The sequence below is a fragment of the Gorilla gorilla genome, chromosome 4 (assembly GCF_029281585.2).
Source record: "Gorilla gorilla gorilla isolate KB3781 chromosome 4, NHGRI_mGorGor1-v2.1_pri, whole genome shotgun sequence".
Classification (NCBI taxonomy): Eukaryota; Metazoa; Chordata; class Mammalia; order Primates; family Hominidae; genus Gorilla; species Gorilla gorilla.
In genome coordinates this window covers 183,658,181-183,676,910 of record NC_073228.2, presented here as the reverse complement: position 1 = coordinate 183,676,910, position 18,730 = coordinate 183,658,181, and the positions used below count along the sequence as shown (strand labels likewise).

General features: G+C 49.4%; 2 protein-coding genes across 5 annotated transcripts in view; one reads left to right on the top strand and one right to left on the bottom strand.

Moving 5' to 3' along the window:
- CANX (calnexin) overlaps nt 1–18,429 on the bottom strand; it is a 51,895-nt gene extending 33,466 nt beyond the window's left edge. Inside the window, exons 1-2 of one of the 3 annotated variants that reach the window (XM_063707074.1) lie at nt 17,775–17,907; nt 2,291–2,795 (exon numbers count right to left, since the gene is read on the bottom strand). In XM_063707074.1, the coding sequence (XP_063563144.1) occupies nt 2,291–2,795; nt 17,775–17,829 (560 nt within the window). In that variant the 5' untranslated portion in view covers nt 17,830–17,907. Of the gene's footprint in view, nt 1–2,290; nt 2,920–17,774; nt 17,908–18,281 lie in introns of those variants that run through there. The other 2 variants (XM_019026572.4, XM_055386497.2) reach the window with 2 other exon arrangements.
- Nucleotides 15,895–18,499, top strand: CBY3 (chibby family member 3). Of its 2 annotated transcripts, none has more exons than XM_019026573.4 (2): nt 15,895–16,204; nt 17,797–18,499. In XM_019026573.4, exons 1-2 carry the CDS (start codon nt 16,159–16,161, stop codon nt 18,474–18,476), a joined length of 726 nt encoding a protein of 241 aa, XP_018882118.2. In that variant the 5' UTR covers nt 15,895–16,158; the 3' UTR covers nt 18,477–18,499. The 2 variants fall into 2 exon arrangements, with proteins under 2 accessions (XP_018882118.2, XP_004043184.2); XM_004043136.5 differs by having other exon boundaries at nt 17,794–18,499.
- The last annotated feature ends 231 nt before the right edge of the window (nt 18,500–18,730 follow it).

Sequence of the window (18,730 nt, the reverse complement as noted above, 5' to 3'; positions counted from 1 at the left end):
TTCAATGGGATTCTGAGGGGGAGGGACTGCTTCCATCCAGAATGGACTGGCAAAGAGGTTAGAATTGGCTGGGCGAGGTGGCTCTCCCTGTGATCTGAGCACTTTGGGAAGCTGATGCAGGTGGATCATTTGAGGCCAGGAGTTCAAGACTAGCCTGGGCAACATAGTGAGACCCCTGTCTCTACAAACATAAAAATAGAAAAATTAGCCTGGCATGGTGCACACCCGTAGACCCAGATACTAGCAAGACTGAGGCAGGAGTATCCTTGACTCCTGATTGAGGAGGCTGCAGTGAGCCAAGATCGGGCCACTGCATTTCATCCAGTCTGGGCAACAGAGTGAGAACCCGTCTCTAAATAAATAAATAATAAAAACAAACAGATGTTTTACATGGGCACCGTTTGTGCAGTCCAAAGCAATTACAATAGTAACATCAACCTGGATCACCATGACAGACATAATAATAATGAAAACATATTATACGAATTCCCAAAATGTGACAGAGACCAGAAGTGAGTACGTGCTGTTGGAAAAATGGTGCTTATAGACTTGCTTGATGCAGGGTTGCCACATTCAATTTGTAAAAACACAGTATCTGTGAAAAGCAATAAAAGGAAGTGCAGTAACAAGAGGTTTACAGCCTGTTTACATTCTGACATGGAGCAACAGTCAAGATTTAGTGTCATGTGAAAAAGCACAGAGAAAGGTGTGTTTCCTTTCATACTGAAAAGGGAGATGTATTCTCATACATGTAAGCTTGGCCAAACAAGCTTACTAGAAAGAAATATGAGAAACTGCTACGAAAGGTTAATGCTGGAGATGGGGCCTGAAACTCTAGAAGCAGAAATACTTTCTTGGCCAGGCACAGTGGCTCACGCCTGTAATGCCAGCACTTTGGGAGGCTGAGGCGGGTGGATCACCTGAGGTCATGAGTTCAAGACCAGTATGGCCAACATGGTGAAACCCTATCTCTACTAAAAATACAAAAATTAGCCGGGCGTACTGGTGCACACCTATAGTCCCAGATACTCGGGTGGCTGAGGCAGGACAATCGCTTGAACCCGGGAGGCAGAGGTTGCAGTGAGCCAAGATTGTGCCACTGCACTCCAGCTTGGGTGACAGACCCAGACTCTGTCTCAAAAAAAAAAAAAATGACACCTTCTTTAAACATGCATATGATTTTTTCAACAAAGAATCAGGCCGGGTGAGGTAGCTCATGCCTGTAATCCAGCACTTTGGGAGGTGAAGGTGGATGGATCACTTGAACCCAGGATTCAAGACCAGCCTGGGCAACATGACAAGACCCCATCTCTACAAAATATACAAAAATTAGCTTGGCATAGTGGCTTGAGCCTGTAGTCTCAGCTACTCAGGAGGCCGAGGTGGGAGGATTGTCTAAAGCCAAGAGGTCGAGGCTGCAGTGAGCCAAGATTGGGCCACTGTACCAGAGTAACACCCTGTCTAAAAAAATAAAAATAGGCCAGGCACAGTGGCTCACGCCTGTAATCCCAGCACTTTGGGAGGCCAAGGCGGGTGGATCACCTGAGGTCGGGAGTTCGAGACCAGCCTGACCAACATGGAGAAGCCCCGTCTCTACTAAAAATACAAAATTAGCCGGGCATGGTGGCTAATGCCTGTAATCCCAGCTACTCGGGAGGCTGAGGCAAGAGAATCGCTTGAACCCAGGAAGCAGAGGTTGCGGTGAGCTGAGATTGCGCCATTGCACTCCAGCCTGGGCAACAAGAGTGAAACTCCGTCTCAAACTCACACCTGTAATCCTAGCACTTTGGGAAGCCGAGGCGGGTGGATCACGAGGTCAAGAGATCGAGACCATCCTGGCTAACACGGTGAAACCCCGTCTCTACTAAAAAAAAATACACACACACAAAAATTAGCCGGGTGTGGGGCGGGTGCCTGTAGTCCCAGCTGCTGGGGAGGCTGGGGCAGGAGAATGGCGTGAACCCGGGAGGCGGAGCTTGCAGTGAGCTGAGATCACGCACTGCACTCCAGCCTGGGAGACAGAGCAAGATTCTGTCTCAAAAATAAATAAATAAATGAAAGAAATAAAAATTTAAAAAAGGAATAAATTTTAGCTTTAGCTTTTGTACTTTTTTCAAAATAGGCAGTATGTTTAAAAGAGTAAACAAAATTGTTGATCCATTTATCCTTCATATCCAGCTTCTTCTCATAGCTTGTCTCTCCATCCTCCCCTCAAAGCCACCCTCATCCTTGCTCATGCCTACCTTTTGCTTGAAGGAGAAAGTGGGCACACACAGAGAGGAGCACTCACATTTTTATCCATTTACTTTTTTTTTTTGACAGATAAACACTTCGTTTATTCATCTTCCTCCTCATCTCCTCCTCGTCTTCATCTTCCTCTTCCACCTTTTTCCAGGCAACTTTAGCAGGACGCTTTGAGCCATCAAACTTCCCTTTCGACTTAGAATCAGCAACATCCTTCTCGTACTTCTCCTTCAGCTTTGCCGCCTTAGTGATGTAAGGCTGCTTGTCACTGTCATTTAAGTTATTCCACATCTCACCCAGCTTTTTTGCCACATCTCCAATAGAGATGCCAGGGTTTGTGGATTTGATCTTGGGGCGGATTTCCGAAGAGAACAGGAAGAATCCAGATGGTGGCCTTTTGGGGGCACTAGGATCCTTCTTCTTGCCTCCCTTAGCTGGTCCCTTCATCTCCTGATCACAGAGCACTTTATCCGTCTTTGCCATTTCATCAAATTTAGGCTTCTCTTTCCCGGACATTGTCTTCCACCTTTCAGAGCACTTCTTGGAAAATTCTGCAAAATTGACAGGGTTTTTCTTTTTACATTCTTCTCTGCACTTCTGCACAAAGAAGACATAAGCAGACATCTTGCCCTTTGGTTTCTTGGGGTCACCTTTAGCCATCCTGACTGTATTGTTCGCTCTCATTACTTTTTTTTTTTTTTTTTTTTGAGACGGAGTTTCTCTCTTGTTGCCCAGGCTGGAGTGCAATGGCACGATCTCAGCTCACAGCAACCTCGGCCTCCCGGGTTCAAGCGCTTCTCCTGCCTCAGCCTCCTGAGTAGCTGGGATTACAGGCATAAGCCACCACGCCCGGCCCATTACTTTCTTAATAGTTAGGCTGGTAATGGTCATTTCTCTAAAGTTTCTCTATACTCATGCTAATCTGGCATTGTCAAAATGATGGACAAAGAAAAAGATATGTAACTATGTTAATTGAAGTTTATTTTATTACAGTGAAATTAAACTTTTTTTCTTTTTTAAGACAAGTTACCGGCCAGGCTAGAGTACAGTGGCACAATCATGGCTCACTGCAGCCTCAAACTTCTGGGCTCAAGGGATCCTCTTGCCTCAGCCTCCCAAGTGGCTAAGACTATAGGCATGCACCACCATGCGTGGCTAGTTTTTATTTTTATTTTATTTTTTTGAGACAGATTCTCACTCTGTTGCCCAGGCTGGAGTGCAGTGCACAATCTCGGCTCACTGCAACCTCTATCTCCCAGTTTAAGCGATTCTCCTGCCTCAGCCTCCAGAGTAGCTGGGACTACAGGCATGTGCCACCTCAGCCGGCTAATTTCTCTATTTTTAGTAGAGATGGGGTTTCGCCATGTTGGCCAGGCTGGTCTCAAACTTCTGAGCTCAGGTGATCCACTTGCCTTGGCCTCCCAAAGTGCTGGGATTACAGGCCTGAGCCACCGTGCCCAGCCTAATTTTTATTTTTTGTAGAGACAGAGTCTCACTTTCTTGCCCAGGCTGGTCTCAAACTCCTGGGCTCAAGTGATCTCCCTGCCTCAGCCTTCCAAAGTGCTGATATTACAGGTGTGAACCACAGCACCTGGCCAACATTTTTCATGTTCATTAACCATATATATATTTTTTCCTTTGTGAATTCTCTATTCATGTTGTTTGTCCATTTTTCCACTATAGGGTTTGTCTTTTTTTTTTTTTTTTTTTTTTTTTGAGACGGAGTTTCACTTTGTCGCCCAGGCTGGAGTGCAGTGGCACGATCTCGGCTCACTGCAACCACCACCCTCCGAGTTCAAATGATTCTCCTTCCTCAGCCTCCTGAGTAGCAGGGACTACAGGCGCCTGCCACCGTGCCCGGCTAATTTTTTGTATTTTTAGTAGAGATGGGGTTTCACCTTCTTGGCCAGGCTGGTCTTGAACTCCTGACCTCGTGATCCACCCGCCTCGGCCTCCCAAAGTGCTGGGATTACAGGCGTGCGCCACCACACCCAGCCTAGGGTTTGTCTTTTTCATACTGGTTTGTAAGGAATCATTATGTACTATGTGCTCATGCGGTGGCTCTTGCCAGTAATGCCAGCAATTTGGGAGGCCGAGGCAGGCACATCACTTGAGCCCAGGAGTTTGAGACCAGCCTGGGCAACATGGCAAAACCCTATCTGTACAGAAAATAAAAAATTAGTGGCATGTGCCTGAGTGCCAGCTACTCAGGAGGCTGAGGTAGGTGGATAGATTGAGCCCAGGAGGTTGAGGCTGCAGTGAGCCATGATCATGCCACTGCACTCCACTAGCCTGGGCAACAGAGCAAGACCCTGTCTCTAAAAAATAAAATAATTAGACAGGGGCTCTTTGTTGCTCAGGGGCTGCTCCAACTGATCCTCCTCCATTGGCCTCTGAAAGTGCTGGGATTACAGATGTGAAGCACTGCTCCCAGACCTTTAAGAGCTTTTAAACCGGGGGCTCTTTTTGGTTATAAGGAACAGAGATGGCCAGGCATAGTGGCTCATGCCTGTAATCCCAGCACTTTGGGAGACTGAGATGGGCAGATCATTTGAGGTCAGGAGTTCAAGACCAGCCTGGCCAACATGGTGAAACCCTGTCTCTACTAAAAATACAAAAATTAGCCGGGCATGGTGGTGCATACCTGTAGTCCCAACTACTTGGGAGGCTGAGGCAGGAGAATCACTTGAACCCAGGAGGCGGAGGTTGCAGTGAGCCGAGATCGCACCACTGCACTCCAGCCTGGGTGACAGAGCGAGACTTTGTCTCAAAAAAATAAATAGGCCGGGCACGGTGGCTCACGCCTGTTATCCCAGCACTTTGGGAGGCTGAGGCGGGTGGATCATGAGGTCAGGAGATCGAGACTGTCCTGGCTAACATGGTGAAATCCCGTCTCTACTAAAAAATACAAAAAAAAATTAGCCGGGCGTGGTGGCGGGTGCCTGTAGTCCCAGCTACTCAGGAGGCTGAGGCAGGAGAATGGCGTGAACCCGGGAGGCAGAGCTTGCAGTGAGCCGAGTTCGTGCCACTGCACTCCAGCCTGGGCGACAGAGCAAGACTCCGTCTCAAAAAATAAATAAATAAAATAAAATAAAATAAATAATAAAGAAGAGAGATATAGTGAAACTACCTCAAGGAAAGTATATAGGGATGTCAAAGAGCCCAAGGAGAGGAAGAGAGTACTGCCTCGCCTCATGCTATCCCGAGCTGGGATTGCAGTGTAGTGGCTCTTCCTGTCTTCCAGAGCCAACTGACATCTGCTTCATTCTCCCTTTCATGATCAGGCAATTTCACTCATTTTTTTTTCTTTTTTTTTCTTTGCAGAGATGGGATCTCCCTGTGTTGCCCAAGCTGGTCTCAAACTCCTGGGCTTAAAGGGATCCTCCCACCCTGACCTCACAAAATGCTGGGATGACAGGCATGAGCCACTGTGCCCGGCCCACTCACTTTTTTACACAGCTTGGTCTGCCTGAAAAAACAACCATACACTGGCTAACATTTCAAAATATTAACCCGCCACACAGTGTTGTTTAAATGTATATAGGCCAGGCATGATGGCTCACACCTGTAATCCCAGCACTTTGGGAGGCTGAGGCGGGTGGATCACTCGAGGCCAGGAGTTCGAGACCAGCCTGGCCAACGAGGCAAAACCCCATCACTACTAAAAATACAAAAATTAGGTGGTAGGCCCTGTAATCCCAGCTACTCGGGAGGCTGAGGCAGGAGAATCGCTTGAACCTGGGAGGCAGAAGTTGCCATGAGCCAAGATCATGCTGCTGCACTCCAGCCTGGGCAACACAGTGAGCACAGTCTCAAAAAAATAAAGTAAAAAAATAATAAATCAATGTCTATAAACATAAACCCACTATAAATTTACAGCTCTTACATCAATATAAAACCATGTTTATAATTTTACCTATAATACAAACCAAAAAGTCAAATTAACATTTATGTTACTTATTTTTTTTTTTTTGAGAGAGTCTCATTCTGTCGCCCAGGCTGGAATGCAGTGGCATGATCACGGCTCACTGCAAGCTCTGCCTCCTGGATTCAAGCGACCATCATGTCTCAGCTTCCCAAGTAGCTGGGATTACAGGCGCACGCCACCACGCCCGGCTAATTTTTGTATTTTTAGTAGAGACGGCTTCCACCACGTAAGTCAGGCTGGTCTCCAACTCCTGACCTCGTGATCCACCTGCCTGAGCCTCCCAAAGTGCTGGGATTACAGGCATGAGCCACTGGGCCCAGCCTTTTTTCAGATTTCTTTTTTTTTTTTTTGAGATGAAGTCTCACTCTTGTCCCCCAGGCTGGAGTGCAGTGGCGCGATCTTGGCTCACTGCAACCTCCGCCTCCCAGGTTCAAGTGATTCTCCTGTCTCAGCCTCCCAAGTAGCTGGGATTACAGGTGCGTACCACCATGCCTGGCTAATTTTTGTATTTTAAGTACAGACGGGGTTTCACCATGTTGGCCAGGCTGGTCATGAACTCCTGACCTCAGGTGATCCACCCGCCTCGGCCTCCCAAAGTGCTGGGATTACAGGCGTGGGCCACTGCGCCTGGCCAACTTCTTTTTAAAAACTGTATTAGCACAGAGAACACCATGTTGTTTCAGGGAAGGGCAAATGTCACTAACAGACTATCTCAGAAGCCAGACTGAAATTTCCATGGGGAAAAACAAGATTTAGCTTCCTTGGTTTGGGGAATATTCCTCTTGGTTGCCAGAAGAGACCCACTGACATTCACACCCAGTGTGATTCACAGCCAGTGTGGTACAAATGCTGGTGATGTGGAAAACTCTGAAAAATCTTCAGATGCTCTTCTCCTTTCCTTTCTGCCATCAGAATAAACCTTATGTCCTTCAATTCAGACCTGCTGGGACCCGGTAGCACACCCTTCCCTTCCTCACGGGCTCCAAACCTCATCTTTTCAGTGACATTGAGATGGGGATCCTCAAAGGAAGCAGGAGCCATGTTTTAGATTGTGAATCTTTAAATTCTGAAGTCTTCATTAAATGTCCTCAAAATCAAGGTCTTCTTGTGAAAGGAGTTAACATCCATTTTAAGTGGGAATTATCCATCATCTCTCCTAACATTTCCTGTTCGAATAATCAAATACAGACTTCCAGGAGTAGGCAAGAACTTAGAAAAAAGAAGAAAAAAAGAGGCCGGGTGCGGTGGCTCGCGCCTGCAATCCCAACACTTTGGGAGGCCGAGGCGGGCGGATCAGCTGAAGTCAGGAGTTTGAGACCAGCCTGGCCAACACGGTGAAACCCTGTCTCTATTAAAAATACCAAAAGATTAGCCAAGCATTGTGGCGGACGCCTATAATCCCAGCTACTCAGGAGGCTGAGGCAGGAGAATCGCTTGAACCCAGGAGGCAGAAGTTGCAGTGAGCCAAGATTGCGCCATTACACTCCCACCTGGGCAACAAGAGCAAAACTCTGTCTCAAAAAAAAAAAAAAAAAAAAACTTCCTTGGGTTTTGTAGCTTTCTCTTTTTGGTAGGCCATGAAATAAGGGAAGTTGTGTACCATTCCTGGTGGTCATCTATGATCTGTCTGAAGTATGTTTTCATTGGTTTTTTGTTGTTGTTGTTCTTGCTGTTGTTTTTGAGACAGCTCTGTCACCCAGACTGGACTGCTGTGGCACGATCTCTGCTCACTGCAACCTCTGCCTCCTGGGTTTAAGCGGTTCTCAGCTTCCCAATTAGCTGGGATTATAGGCGCACACCACCATGCCCAGCTAATTTTTTATTTTTATTTTTAGTAGGGAGGGGGTTTCACCATGTTGGCTGGGCTGGTCTTGAACTCCTGACCTCAAGTGATCCACCCGCCTTGGCCTCCCAAAGTGCTGAGATTACAGGCATGAGCCACCACACCCGGCCTCTTTCTGTTGTTTTTTTGAGATAGTGTCTCACTCTGTTGTCCAGGCTGGAGTGCAGTGGTACGATCATGGCTCACTGCACCATCAAACTCCTGGCCTCAAGTGATCCTTTTGCCTCAGCCCCTGGAGCACTCTGGCTAATTTTCGTATTTTTAGTAGGGGTTTCACCATGTTGGCCAGCCTAGTTTCGATCTCCTGAGGTCAAGAAATCCACCTGCCTCAGCCTCCCAAAGTGCTGGGATTACAGGCATGAGCCACCATGTCTGGCCAAATATCATGATTGCTAATGAAAATTGACCTTAGGCGGCCGGGCGCAGTGGCTCACGCCTGTTATCCCAGCACTTTGGGAGGCTGAGGCGGGTGGATCACGAGGTCAGGAGATCGAGACCATCCTGGCTAACACGGTGAAACCCCGTCTCTACTAAAAATACAAAAAATTAGCTGGGCATGGTGGTGGGCGCCCATATTCCCAGCTAGTTGGGAGGCTAAGGCAGAAGAGTGGTGTGAACCCGGGAGGCAGAGCTTGCAGTGAACCGAGATTGTGCCACTGAGCTCCAGCCTGGGTGACAGAGTGAGACTCTGCCTCAAAAAAAAAAAAAAAAAAATTGACCTTAGGCCGGGTACCATGGCTCACGCTCATAATCCCAGCACTTTGGAAGGCTAAGCCAGGTGGATCCTGAGGTCAAGAGATCAAGACCATCCTGGCTAACATGGTGAAACCCTGTCTCTAAAAATACAAAAATTAGCTGGGTGTGGTGGTGCTAACCTGTAGTCCCAGCTACTTGGGAGGCTGAGGGAGGAGAATCGCTTGAACCCAGGAGGTGGAGGTTGCAGTGAGCTGAGATCGTGCCACTGCACTCCAGCCTGGCAACAGAGCGACACTCCATCTTAAAAAAAAAAAAAATACTGACTTTATTTATTTATTTTTGAGAGGGAGTCTTGCACCATTGCCCAAGCTAGAGTGCAGTGGCACGATCTTGGCTCACTGCAACGTCCACCTCCTGGGTTTAAGCGACAATTCTGCCTCAGCCTCCCAAGTAGCTGGGACCACAGGTGTGCGCCACCACACCCAGCTAATTTTTTGTATTTTTAGTAGAGACAGGGTTTCACCATGTTGGCCAGGCTCATCTCGAACTCCTGCCCTCAAGTGATCTGCCTGCCTCAGTCTCCCAAATTGCTGAGATTACAGGCGTGAGCCGCCGTGCGTGGCCGAAAATTGACTTTAATAACATAGACACACTGGGGAGAGAGAAAGAATGAATATGAATCACTGGCTTGGTTAAAATATTCCTGGGCTCTGATTCCATGTCCATCAGACAACCTTCTGGGGTTGATTTAAGCTCTTGAGTGTCTTCACGACAACAAGAGAAAGCTTTAAACAGTGAGCATGAGGGTTTATTTGTGAACGCTGACAATCAAATTCTAAAATTTATATGGAAATACAAAGGACCTAGAAAGCCGAAGCAATCTTAAAGAATATTATTGGAAGATTTACACTACCAGGTATCAACAGTATTGGTGCAACGATAAACAGACCAAGCACAAGAACACAGAGCACAGGCCGGGTGCGGTGGCTCACGCCTGTAATCCCAGCACTTTGGGAGGCCGAGGCGGGTGGATCACGAGGTCAGGAGATCGAGACCATCCTGACTAACACGGTGAAACCCCATCTCTACTGCAAATACAAAAAAATTAGCCGGGCGTGTTGGCACGTGCCTGCAGTCCCAGCTATTTGGGAGGCTGAGGCAGAAGAATGGCCTGAACCCGGGAGGTGGAGGTTGCAGTGAGCCAAGATCATGCCACTGCACTCCAGCCTGGGTGACAGAGCGGTAGCCGGGCATGGTGGCATGTCTCAAAAAACAAACAAACAAACAAAAAAACTGCAGGCCAGGTGCAGTGGCTCATGCCTATATTCCCAGACCTTTGGGAGGCCAAGGCAGACAGATTACCTGAGGTCAGGAGTTCAAGACCAGCCTGACCAATATGGCAAAACCCTGTCTCTACTAAAAATACAAAATTAGCCAGACATGGTGGCAGGCACCTGTTGTCCCAGCTACTCAGGAGGCTGAGGCAGGAGAATTGCTTGAACCCTGGAGCTGGAAGTCGCAGTGAGCCGAGATTGCGCATTGCACCCCAACCTGGGCAACAAGAGCAAAACTCTGTCTCAAAGAAACAAACAAACAAACAAAAACTGCAATTTGAGCAGGCATGGTAGCTCACGCCTGTAATCCCAGTACTTTGGGAGGCTGAGGCAGGCACATCGCTTGAGCCCAGGAGTTCAAGCCCAGGAGTTTTGCAACATGGCAAAAGCCCATCTCCACTAAAAAATACAAAAGTTAGCAGGGTGTGGTGGTGCCTCCCTGCAGTCCCAGCTACATGGGAGGATCACCAGAGCCTGGGGAGGTCAAGGCTGTGGTGAGCCATGATCACACCACCAGTAGACTCCAGCCTGGGCAACAGTGAGACCCTGTCTCAAAACAACAACAAGAAAAACTGCAATCATTAAGACAAACAGTCCAATTTTTAAAATAGGCAAAAAGACTTGAACCACTAAAAAAAAAAAAAAAGATGGCCGGGCTTGGTGGCTCACACCTGTAATCCCAGCACTTTGGGAGGCCGAGGCAGGCAGATCACTTGAAGTCAGGAGTTCAAGACCAGCCTGGCCAACATGGTGAAACCTCATCTCTACTAAAAATACAGAAATTAGCTGGGTGTGGTGGCGCGTGCCTGTAATCCCAGCTACTCGGGAGGCTGAGGCAGGAGAATCGCTTGAACTGGGGAGGCGGAGGTTGCAGTGAGCCAAGATTGAGCCATTGCACTCCAGCCTGGTGACAGAGTGAGACTCCGTCTCAAAAAAAAAAAAAAAACAAAAAACAACCACTTCATCAAAATAGATAACAAATACCCACATGGAAAGATGCTTAATAGCATTGGCTGTTAGAGAAATGCAAATTAAAACCTCAATTTATTAAGGATGAGGCTGGGCACGATGACTCACGCCTGTAATCCCAGCATTCTGGGAGGTCGAGGCAGACAGATCACCTGAGGTCAGGAGTTTGAGACCAGCCTGGCAAACATGGTGAAACCCTGTCTCTACTAAAAATACAAACATTAGGCTGGGCGTGGTGGCTCACGCCTATAATTCCAACGCTTTGGGAGGCCAGGGCAGGTGGATCACCTGAGGTCTGGAGTTTGAGACCAGCCTTGCCAACATGTTGAAACCCCCTCTCTACTAAAAGTACAAAAATTAGCCGGGCGTGATGGCAGGTGCCTGTAATCCCAGCTACTTGGGAGGCTGAGGCAAGAGAATCTCTTGAACCCAGCAGGCAGAGGTTTCAGTGAGCCGAGATCACGCCACTGCACTCCAGCCTGGGCAACAAGAGCGAAACTCCATCTCAAAAAAAAAGAAAAAAAAAAGCTGGGCGCAGTGGCTCACGCCTGTAATCCCAGCACTTTGGGAGGCCGAGGTGGGCAGATCACCTGAGGTCAGGAGTTCAAGACCAGCCTGACCAACATAGAGAAGCACCATCTCTACTAAAAATACAAAATTAGCCAGGCATGGTGGCACATGCTTGTAATCCCAGCTACACGGGAGGCTGAGGTGGAGGTTGCAGTGAGCCAAGATTGCGCCACTGCACTTCAGCCTGGGCAACAAGAGTGAAACTCCATCTCAAAAAAAACACAAACAAAAAAATTAGCCGGACGTGGTGGCATGCGCCTGTAATCCCAAGTACTCAGGAGGCTGGGGCAGAAGAATCGCTTGAACCCAGGAGGTGGAGGTTGCAGTGACCTGAGGTTGCACCACTGCACTCCAGCCTGGGTGACAGGGCGAGACTCTGCCTCCAAAAATTAAATAAGTAAATAAATAGATAGATTTATTAAGGCCGAGCACAGTGGCTCAAGCCTGTAATCCCAGCACTTTGGGACGTAGAGGCAGATGGATCACTTGAGGTCAGGAGTTCAAGACCAGCCGGGCCAACATGGTGAAAACCCTGTCTCTAGTAAAAAAAAAAAAAAAAAAAAAAAAAAAATTAGCCAGGTGTGGTGGCACACGCCTGTAATCCCACTTAGGAGGCTGAGGCAGGAGAATTGCTTGAACCTAGGAGGTGAAGGTTGCAGTGAGCTGAGATCATGCTATTGCACTCCAGCCTGGGCAACAAAAGTGAAACTCCATCTCAAAAAATAAATAAATAAGTAAAATAAATTTATTAAGGATGAGCTTGCTGTTAAAAATTTAAAACAACAACAAAACAACAGCAAAAACCCCACAATTTAGACACGCTACCACTATGGCTAAAATTAAAAAGGCTTGACCAGGCACGGTGGCTCAAGCCTGTAATCTCAGCACTTTGGGAGGCCGAGGTGGGTGGATCACGGGGTCAGGAGATCGAGACCATCCTGGCTAACACGGTGAAACCCCGTCTCTACTAAAAATACAAAAAAATTAGCCGGGTGTGGTGGCGGGTAACTGTAGTCCCAGCTACTCGGGAGGCTAAGGAAGGAGAATGGTGTGAACCCAGGAGGCGGAGCTTGTAGTGAGCTGGGGAAAAAAAAAAAAAAAAAAAAAAAGGCTTACTAGCTGGGCCCCGTGGCTCCTGCCTGTAATCCTAGCACTTTGGGAGGCTCAGGTGGGAGGATCCCTTGAGCCCAGGAGTCTGAGACCAGCCTAGGCACCACGGTAAGACCCCGTCTCAAAAACGCCACCACCACCTTTAATTAAGCAAATTTTTTAAAAATGAAGGTTTACCAAACCAAGTGTTGGCCAGGATACAGAGAAACAGAAACTTTCACTCACTGTTAGTGGCTTAATAAAAAGGTAAACATGCACCTGCCATATGACCCAGTCATTCCATTCCTAGGTGTTTACTTAAGAGAAATGAAAGCATATGTCCACACAAAGATGAGCAAAAATGTTCAGAGCAGTTTTATTTGCAATAGCCCCTAAACTGGAAACAACCCAAATGTGCATCAACAGCTGAATGGAAAAACAAATTGTGTGGTGTTTCCATACAATGAAATACTACTCAGCAATAAAAAGCAATGAACTGTTAATAAATGCAACAACATGGATAAATCTTAAAATAATTAAGCGGCGAGAAGCCAATGCCAAAAAAAATCTATACTGAGGCTGGGCGCGGTGGCTCACACCTGTAATTCCAGCAGTTTGGGAGGCCAAGGCAGATGGATCACTTGAGGCCCGGAGTTTGAAACCCACCTGGTGAACATGGTGAAACCCCATCTCTACTAAAAATACAAAAATTAGCTGGGTGTGCTGGCGGGCGCCTGTAATCCCAGCTACTTGGGAGGCTGAGACAGGAGAATCACTTGAACCCAGGAGGCAGAGGTTGCAGTGAGCTAAGATCATACCACTGCACTCCAGTCTGGGCAACAAAGTGAGACTCCTCTCAAAAAAAGAAAAAAAGGTAATGGATACCTCCAGATGGATACATTATCTTGATTTTGGGAATGATTTCACATAACAAATTATCGAAATACTTCACATTATACATTATAAATATATGTAGTTGGCCGGGCGCGGTGGCTCACACCTGTAATCCCAGCACTTTGGGAGGCCGAGGTGGGCGGATCACGAGGTCAGGAGATCGAGACCATCCTGGCCAACACGGTGAAACCCCATCTCTACTAAAAAAAAAAATACAAAAAATTAGCCGGGCATGGTGGCGGGCGCCTGTAGTCCCAGCTACTTGAGAGGCTGAGGCAGGAGAATGGCGTGAACCTGGGAGGCGGAGGTTGCAGTGAGCTGAGGTAGCGCCACTGCACTCCAGCCTGGGCGACAGAGCGAGACTCCGTCTCAAAAATAAATAAATAAATAAGTGTAGTTGATTTTGTCAGTTATACCTCAATAAAACTATTACAGAAGTTTCCTAGGAGGTGGCACCACCACCGGGCTCTGCCCCAGCTTGTGAGCTCCTGTGGATCTGGGTCTGTCCCTTGCAGTCAGGTGGGTGGGCTTAGCAGGTAGGACTGACGTCATTTCCTTCCACTGTCCACACACGTGGCACGTGTCCTTCAAACATGCCCAGCCACTTCCCTCCTCTACCCCCAGGTCTTCAAGGGATTGGGGTCTCCTTATTGTTCAGGTTTTAGCAAGAATGTCAAGGGCCTTCACCGAGCACCACATCTAAATTAGTTCCTACTCCTCACCCTGTCCCAAAATCACTTTCTGTATTTCCCTGGTTTGTTTTCTTCACTGTACGTATCAGAATTAGACTTTTTTTTTTTTTTTTTTTTGAGACGGAGTCTCGCTCTGTCGCCCAGGCTGGAGTACAGTGGTGTGATCTCGGCTAACTGCAACCTCTGCCTCCTGGGTTCAAGCGATTCTCCTGCCTCAGCCTCCCAAGTAGCTAGGATTACAGGCATACACCACCATGCCCGGCTAATTTTGTATTTTGAGAAGAGATGGGGTTTCTCCATGTTGGTCACGCTGGTCTCAAACTCCCAACCTCAGGTGATTTGCCTGCCTCAGCCTCCCAAGGTGCTGGGATTACAGGCGTGAGCCACTGCACCCGGCCAATTTTTTGTATTTTTATTAGAGACGGGGTTTCACCATGTTAGCCAGGATGATCTCGATCTCCTGACCTCATGATCCGCCTGCCTCAGCCTCCCAAAGTGCTGGGATTACAGGCGTGAGCCACCGCGCCCGGCCTGGATATTCTTATTCATTTCATCATTGCTTTTTTTTTTTTTTTGAGATGGAGTTTCGCTCTTGTTGCCCAGGTTGGAGTGCAGTGGCACAATCTTCGCTCATTGCAACCTCTGCCTCCCAGGTTCAAGCAATTCTCCTGCCTCAGACTCCTGAGTAGTTGAGATTACAGGCACCCGCCACCACGCCCGGCTAATTTTTTCTATTTTTAGTAGACACGGAGTTTCACCATGTCGGTCAGGCAGTTCTCGAGCTTCTGACTTCAGGTGATCTACCCACCTTCCCCTCCCAAAGTGCTGGGATTTACAGGCATGAAACACCGTGCCTGGCCCTCTTTTTTTTTTTTTTTTAAACACAGGGTCTCTATCGCCCATGCTGGCACAATCACTGCTCACTGCAGCTTTCACCTCTTGGGCTCAGGTGATCCTCCCACCTCAGCCTCTTGAGTAGCTGGGACTACAGTCGCATGCCACCACGCCCAGCTAATTTGTTTTTGTAGAGATGGGGTCTTGCCATGTTGGCTAGTCTGCCCTTTCATTTTCATCATCTACCCTATTACCTTCCTCCCTCCTCAGCTGGCGCCCCACTGAGATCCCTATCACTCACTGGTGGTGCACCCGTCCCATAGCTGCTGTAGGGGCTGGTTGGTCACTCTCAGCTGCCCCGGCCAGTAACTGACATGTAGAAGGAGGGTACAAAAGATGGGCTTCCTTGCTATAAGGAGGCCTAACTGTGGTGCCATTTGTGCTCAGAGTTCCCCATGAGAGCAAGCGGAAACTAGTCTCCACGTGAGACCACACTCTGGCTCAGCCTTAGCCTTTTTCTCGCCCTGTCTTGCTTCCCTCACCCCCTTCTCCTGAGAGCACTTCCCCAATAATTCACTTGAACAAGAATGCTCAGCTTAGGCTCTGCTTCTAGGGAACCTGACCCACGACATGCTCTGTTAGCTTCCTGAGAGACTATCTTGTTAGCTCCCCTAGAACAAATTCCTGTCTTGGACTCTGCTTATGATCACTCCCTTCATTCCCCTGCCAAGAATGACAGCTCAGTGAGGGAATATCTTCTTCACTTCCCTAGAACTGTTCCTAGAACACAGTAGGTGCTCAATGATGCACTGAATGCATGCAGGGGAGAGCCCAGAGTCTATCTGACAGCTCAGCGGTCAGCACCCCTTCTTGTCCTGGGGTGGCCTGGCCTGGAGGCATTGTGAGTCATAGCAGGTGGACAAGAGCTGAGTGGGTCATAGATGGGACTAACCCTGGGACAGCAGCTCGGCAACTCCACCACATCTTCCAGGTGAGGCACAACATACAGTGAGGACTAACGGGGAAACATCCTCCGAGAAGATACAATCTCAAGGGTGGGCCTGGATGTGGGCTTCCAGAGACCATCTCCCTGAACCAGATCTTGGGGATGGTATGTACCATCCAGCCTCTGTCCACCTATATGTGAGGGATAAGTGTATTACGAATTAACGAAGGCATAACAGAGGGAACCCTGCTCCAGTTCTTTCTCTTCTCACTGCCCATGGGCAGAAGAGGAATTAGAAACAACACATAGCTCCCTTTTTCACATAATAGAATCAGCACTTACTGGGCAGGGGTAGGGGGGTGCAGAGAGAAGTGAGCAAAATGGGACTTGTCTGTTATCTGGACTTTGGACTCCCTGAGGGCACAGTTTGTTTGGAATAAAAGTCATGTTTAGTGTGCACAATTCCTGATACTTTGAGCCCTATGCATAGGTCTAGCCCATGGCACACACCCCAGGATGTCAGTGAACACACTGGACTGTGGTCTATACACGCATCTGTCTTCCAAGCTGGATTAGGAGCATCTTGAGGGCAGGCAGAGGCTGTTTCAGGTCCCCTTCCCAAGACCAGAGTCTGGCACAGAGCAGACGCTAGTTCAAGTCTATCAAATGACTGAATGATGAGGGCAATAATGCTGTTGGCTATGCTAGATATCCTCCCAGATTGCTTTCAGAATCCAAATCTAACCCCGGCTTTCTAATCCTTCAGCAGTTCCCTCTTACCCACAAAAGGAAGTCTAAGCTTCCGAGCCTGCCTGTAGGGCACCTTCACATAGTGCACGGGTCCACCTTCCCAGCTTCCTCTTCTGCTCTTCCCAGCACCAATCCTATCCAAGCTCGTGTTCACATCTGAAATATGAAAGTCCTGCCCTGCCGGGTACAGTGGCTCACACCTGTAATCCCAGCACTTTGGGAGGCTGAGGCGGGCAGATCACCTGAGGTCAGGAGTTCGAGACCAGCCTGGCCAACAAGGTGAAACCCCATTTCTACTAAAAAATACAAAAAAAAAAAAAAAAAAAAGGCCAGGCGCAGTGACTCATGCCTGTAATCCCGGCACTTTGGGAGGCCGAGTTGGGTGGATCACCTGAGGTCAGGAGTTCGAGACCAGCCTGGCCAACATGGTGAAGCCCCGTCTTCACTAAAAATACAAAAATTAGGTGGGGGTGATGGCAGGCGCCTGTAATCTCAGCTACTCAAGAGGCTGAGGCAGGAGAATTGCTGGAACCCGGGAGGTGGAGGTTGCAGTGATTGCACTCCAGCTCGGGCAACAACAGCGAGACTCAGTCTCAAAAAAAAGAAAAAGAAAGCCCTGCTCGGCTCTTCCCTCTGCCTAGAAGTTCTCCATTTTCCATCCTCAACCCACCTGGCAAAGTCCTACTCCTCCTTTAAATACCTACTTACTTGTCTTGCTACCATTCCCTACCCCTCACCCTTCCAGCTGCAACTCAGAACAAGGCCCTCCTCCCGTCCTTCATCTGCATATCTATCCCAGGGCCTGATCCTCAGTGGTCTTTGGGAAAGATGGTTTAGGTGAGACTGCTGCCTGTGCAGCGTGGAAGGACGGGCTCCTCGGTGGCCAGCAGCTGGTGAGACACAGCCGCAGCCGTAGCTGCAGGGCTAAGACATGTCCACCGGCCTCGCGGTTTGAGAGGCGGCCTGTACCAAGCACGCTGCTCACCCGGACTCTTGTCTCCCAGCAGCGCCCCCTGGCTCGCCTTCATCATTCCGGACATCCGGGCTCCCGAGACAAGAGCGCAGCACGAGTCGCCAGCGCTCCCGAGGCTCCACTTCGAGCACCTGCGTGCCCTACAAGGTCCACGCCCTGGCAACCTTCGAGTGCTCGGCTACGAGCCATGCCAGCCGCCTGTGGCAGCAGGTGCAGCAGTTTTGGGCCGATCACATCTCGCGGCCCTTCTCGCCACGGCGGCCGCCGCTGCGCCGCATGCCCTCCCTGTCCACCTTCTACCTGCTGGACCACAACACGCGCCAGGCCGAGCTGGGCCTCGCCTACGGCGCGCCGCGCATGCACCTCAGCAACCAGGCCTTCGTGTTCCGCGGCGGGCGGTGGACCACTGAGAGCCAGCTGGCGAGGACGCGGTCGCCGCTGCTCTCGCGGACCGCCTGGGGCTGGAAGGCGCAGGTGCAGCGGACCAAAAGCCAAGTGTTGCTGGAGGAGAACAACTACCTGAAGCTGCAGCAGGAACTGCTCATAGACATGCTGACTGAGACCATGGCGCGCATGCACTTGCTGGAGAAGAAGCTCAACCCCGAGGTGATCCCGACGGCTGCGGCGCGCGCCGGGCAGAGGAAGATGCGCAAGCGCGCAGGCGCCAGCGGGGGCGTGCTCATGATCCAGCCGTGCGCTCTGGACTCGCAGTGACGCAATAAAGGCCGCGCTACGCATGCGCGCCTCGCGCCTCGGGTCTGCCACTGCCCCAGCGCGGGACCGGCTCCCGCGGTTCCCTGGGTCGGTCTCTGCGTGTGGGTTGGGGAGGTCTGCGTGGCCTCGGGGACTGCCCCTCGGTGCTGGGTGTCGGCAGGGGACGCAAGCCTAAGCTGCCTATCTCGGGAGGGTGTGATGGGGCCGTGGAGGAGGGTCTGCGCGTGGCTCTCCGGGAGTGCGGAGTGGAAGCC

Excerpts from the sequence above, each read along its gene's own strand:
- CBY3 (XM_004043136.5), top strand. The coding sequence starts at position 16,159 with ATGTGGGCTTCCAGAGACCATCTCCCTGAACCAGATCTTGGGGATG. Across the intron at positions 16,205-17,793 it reads TGAACCAGATCTTGGGGATG|CAGCGCCCCCTGGCTCGCCT; the intron begins GTATGTACCATC and ends CTTGTCTCCCAG.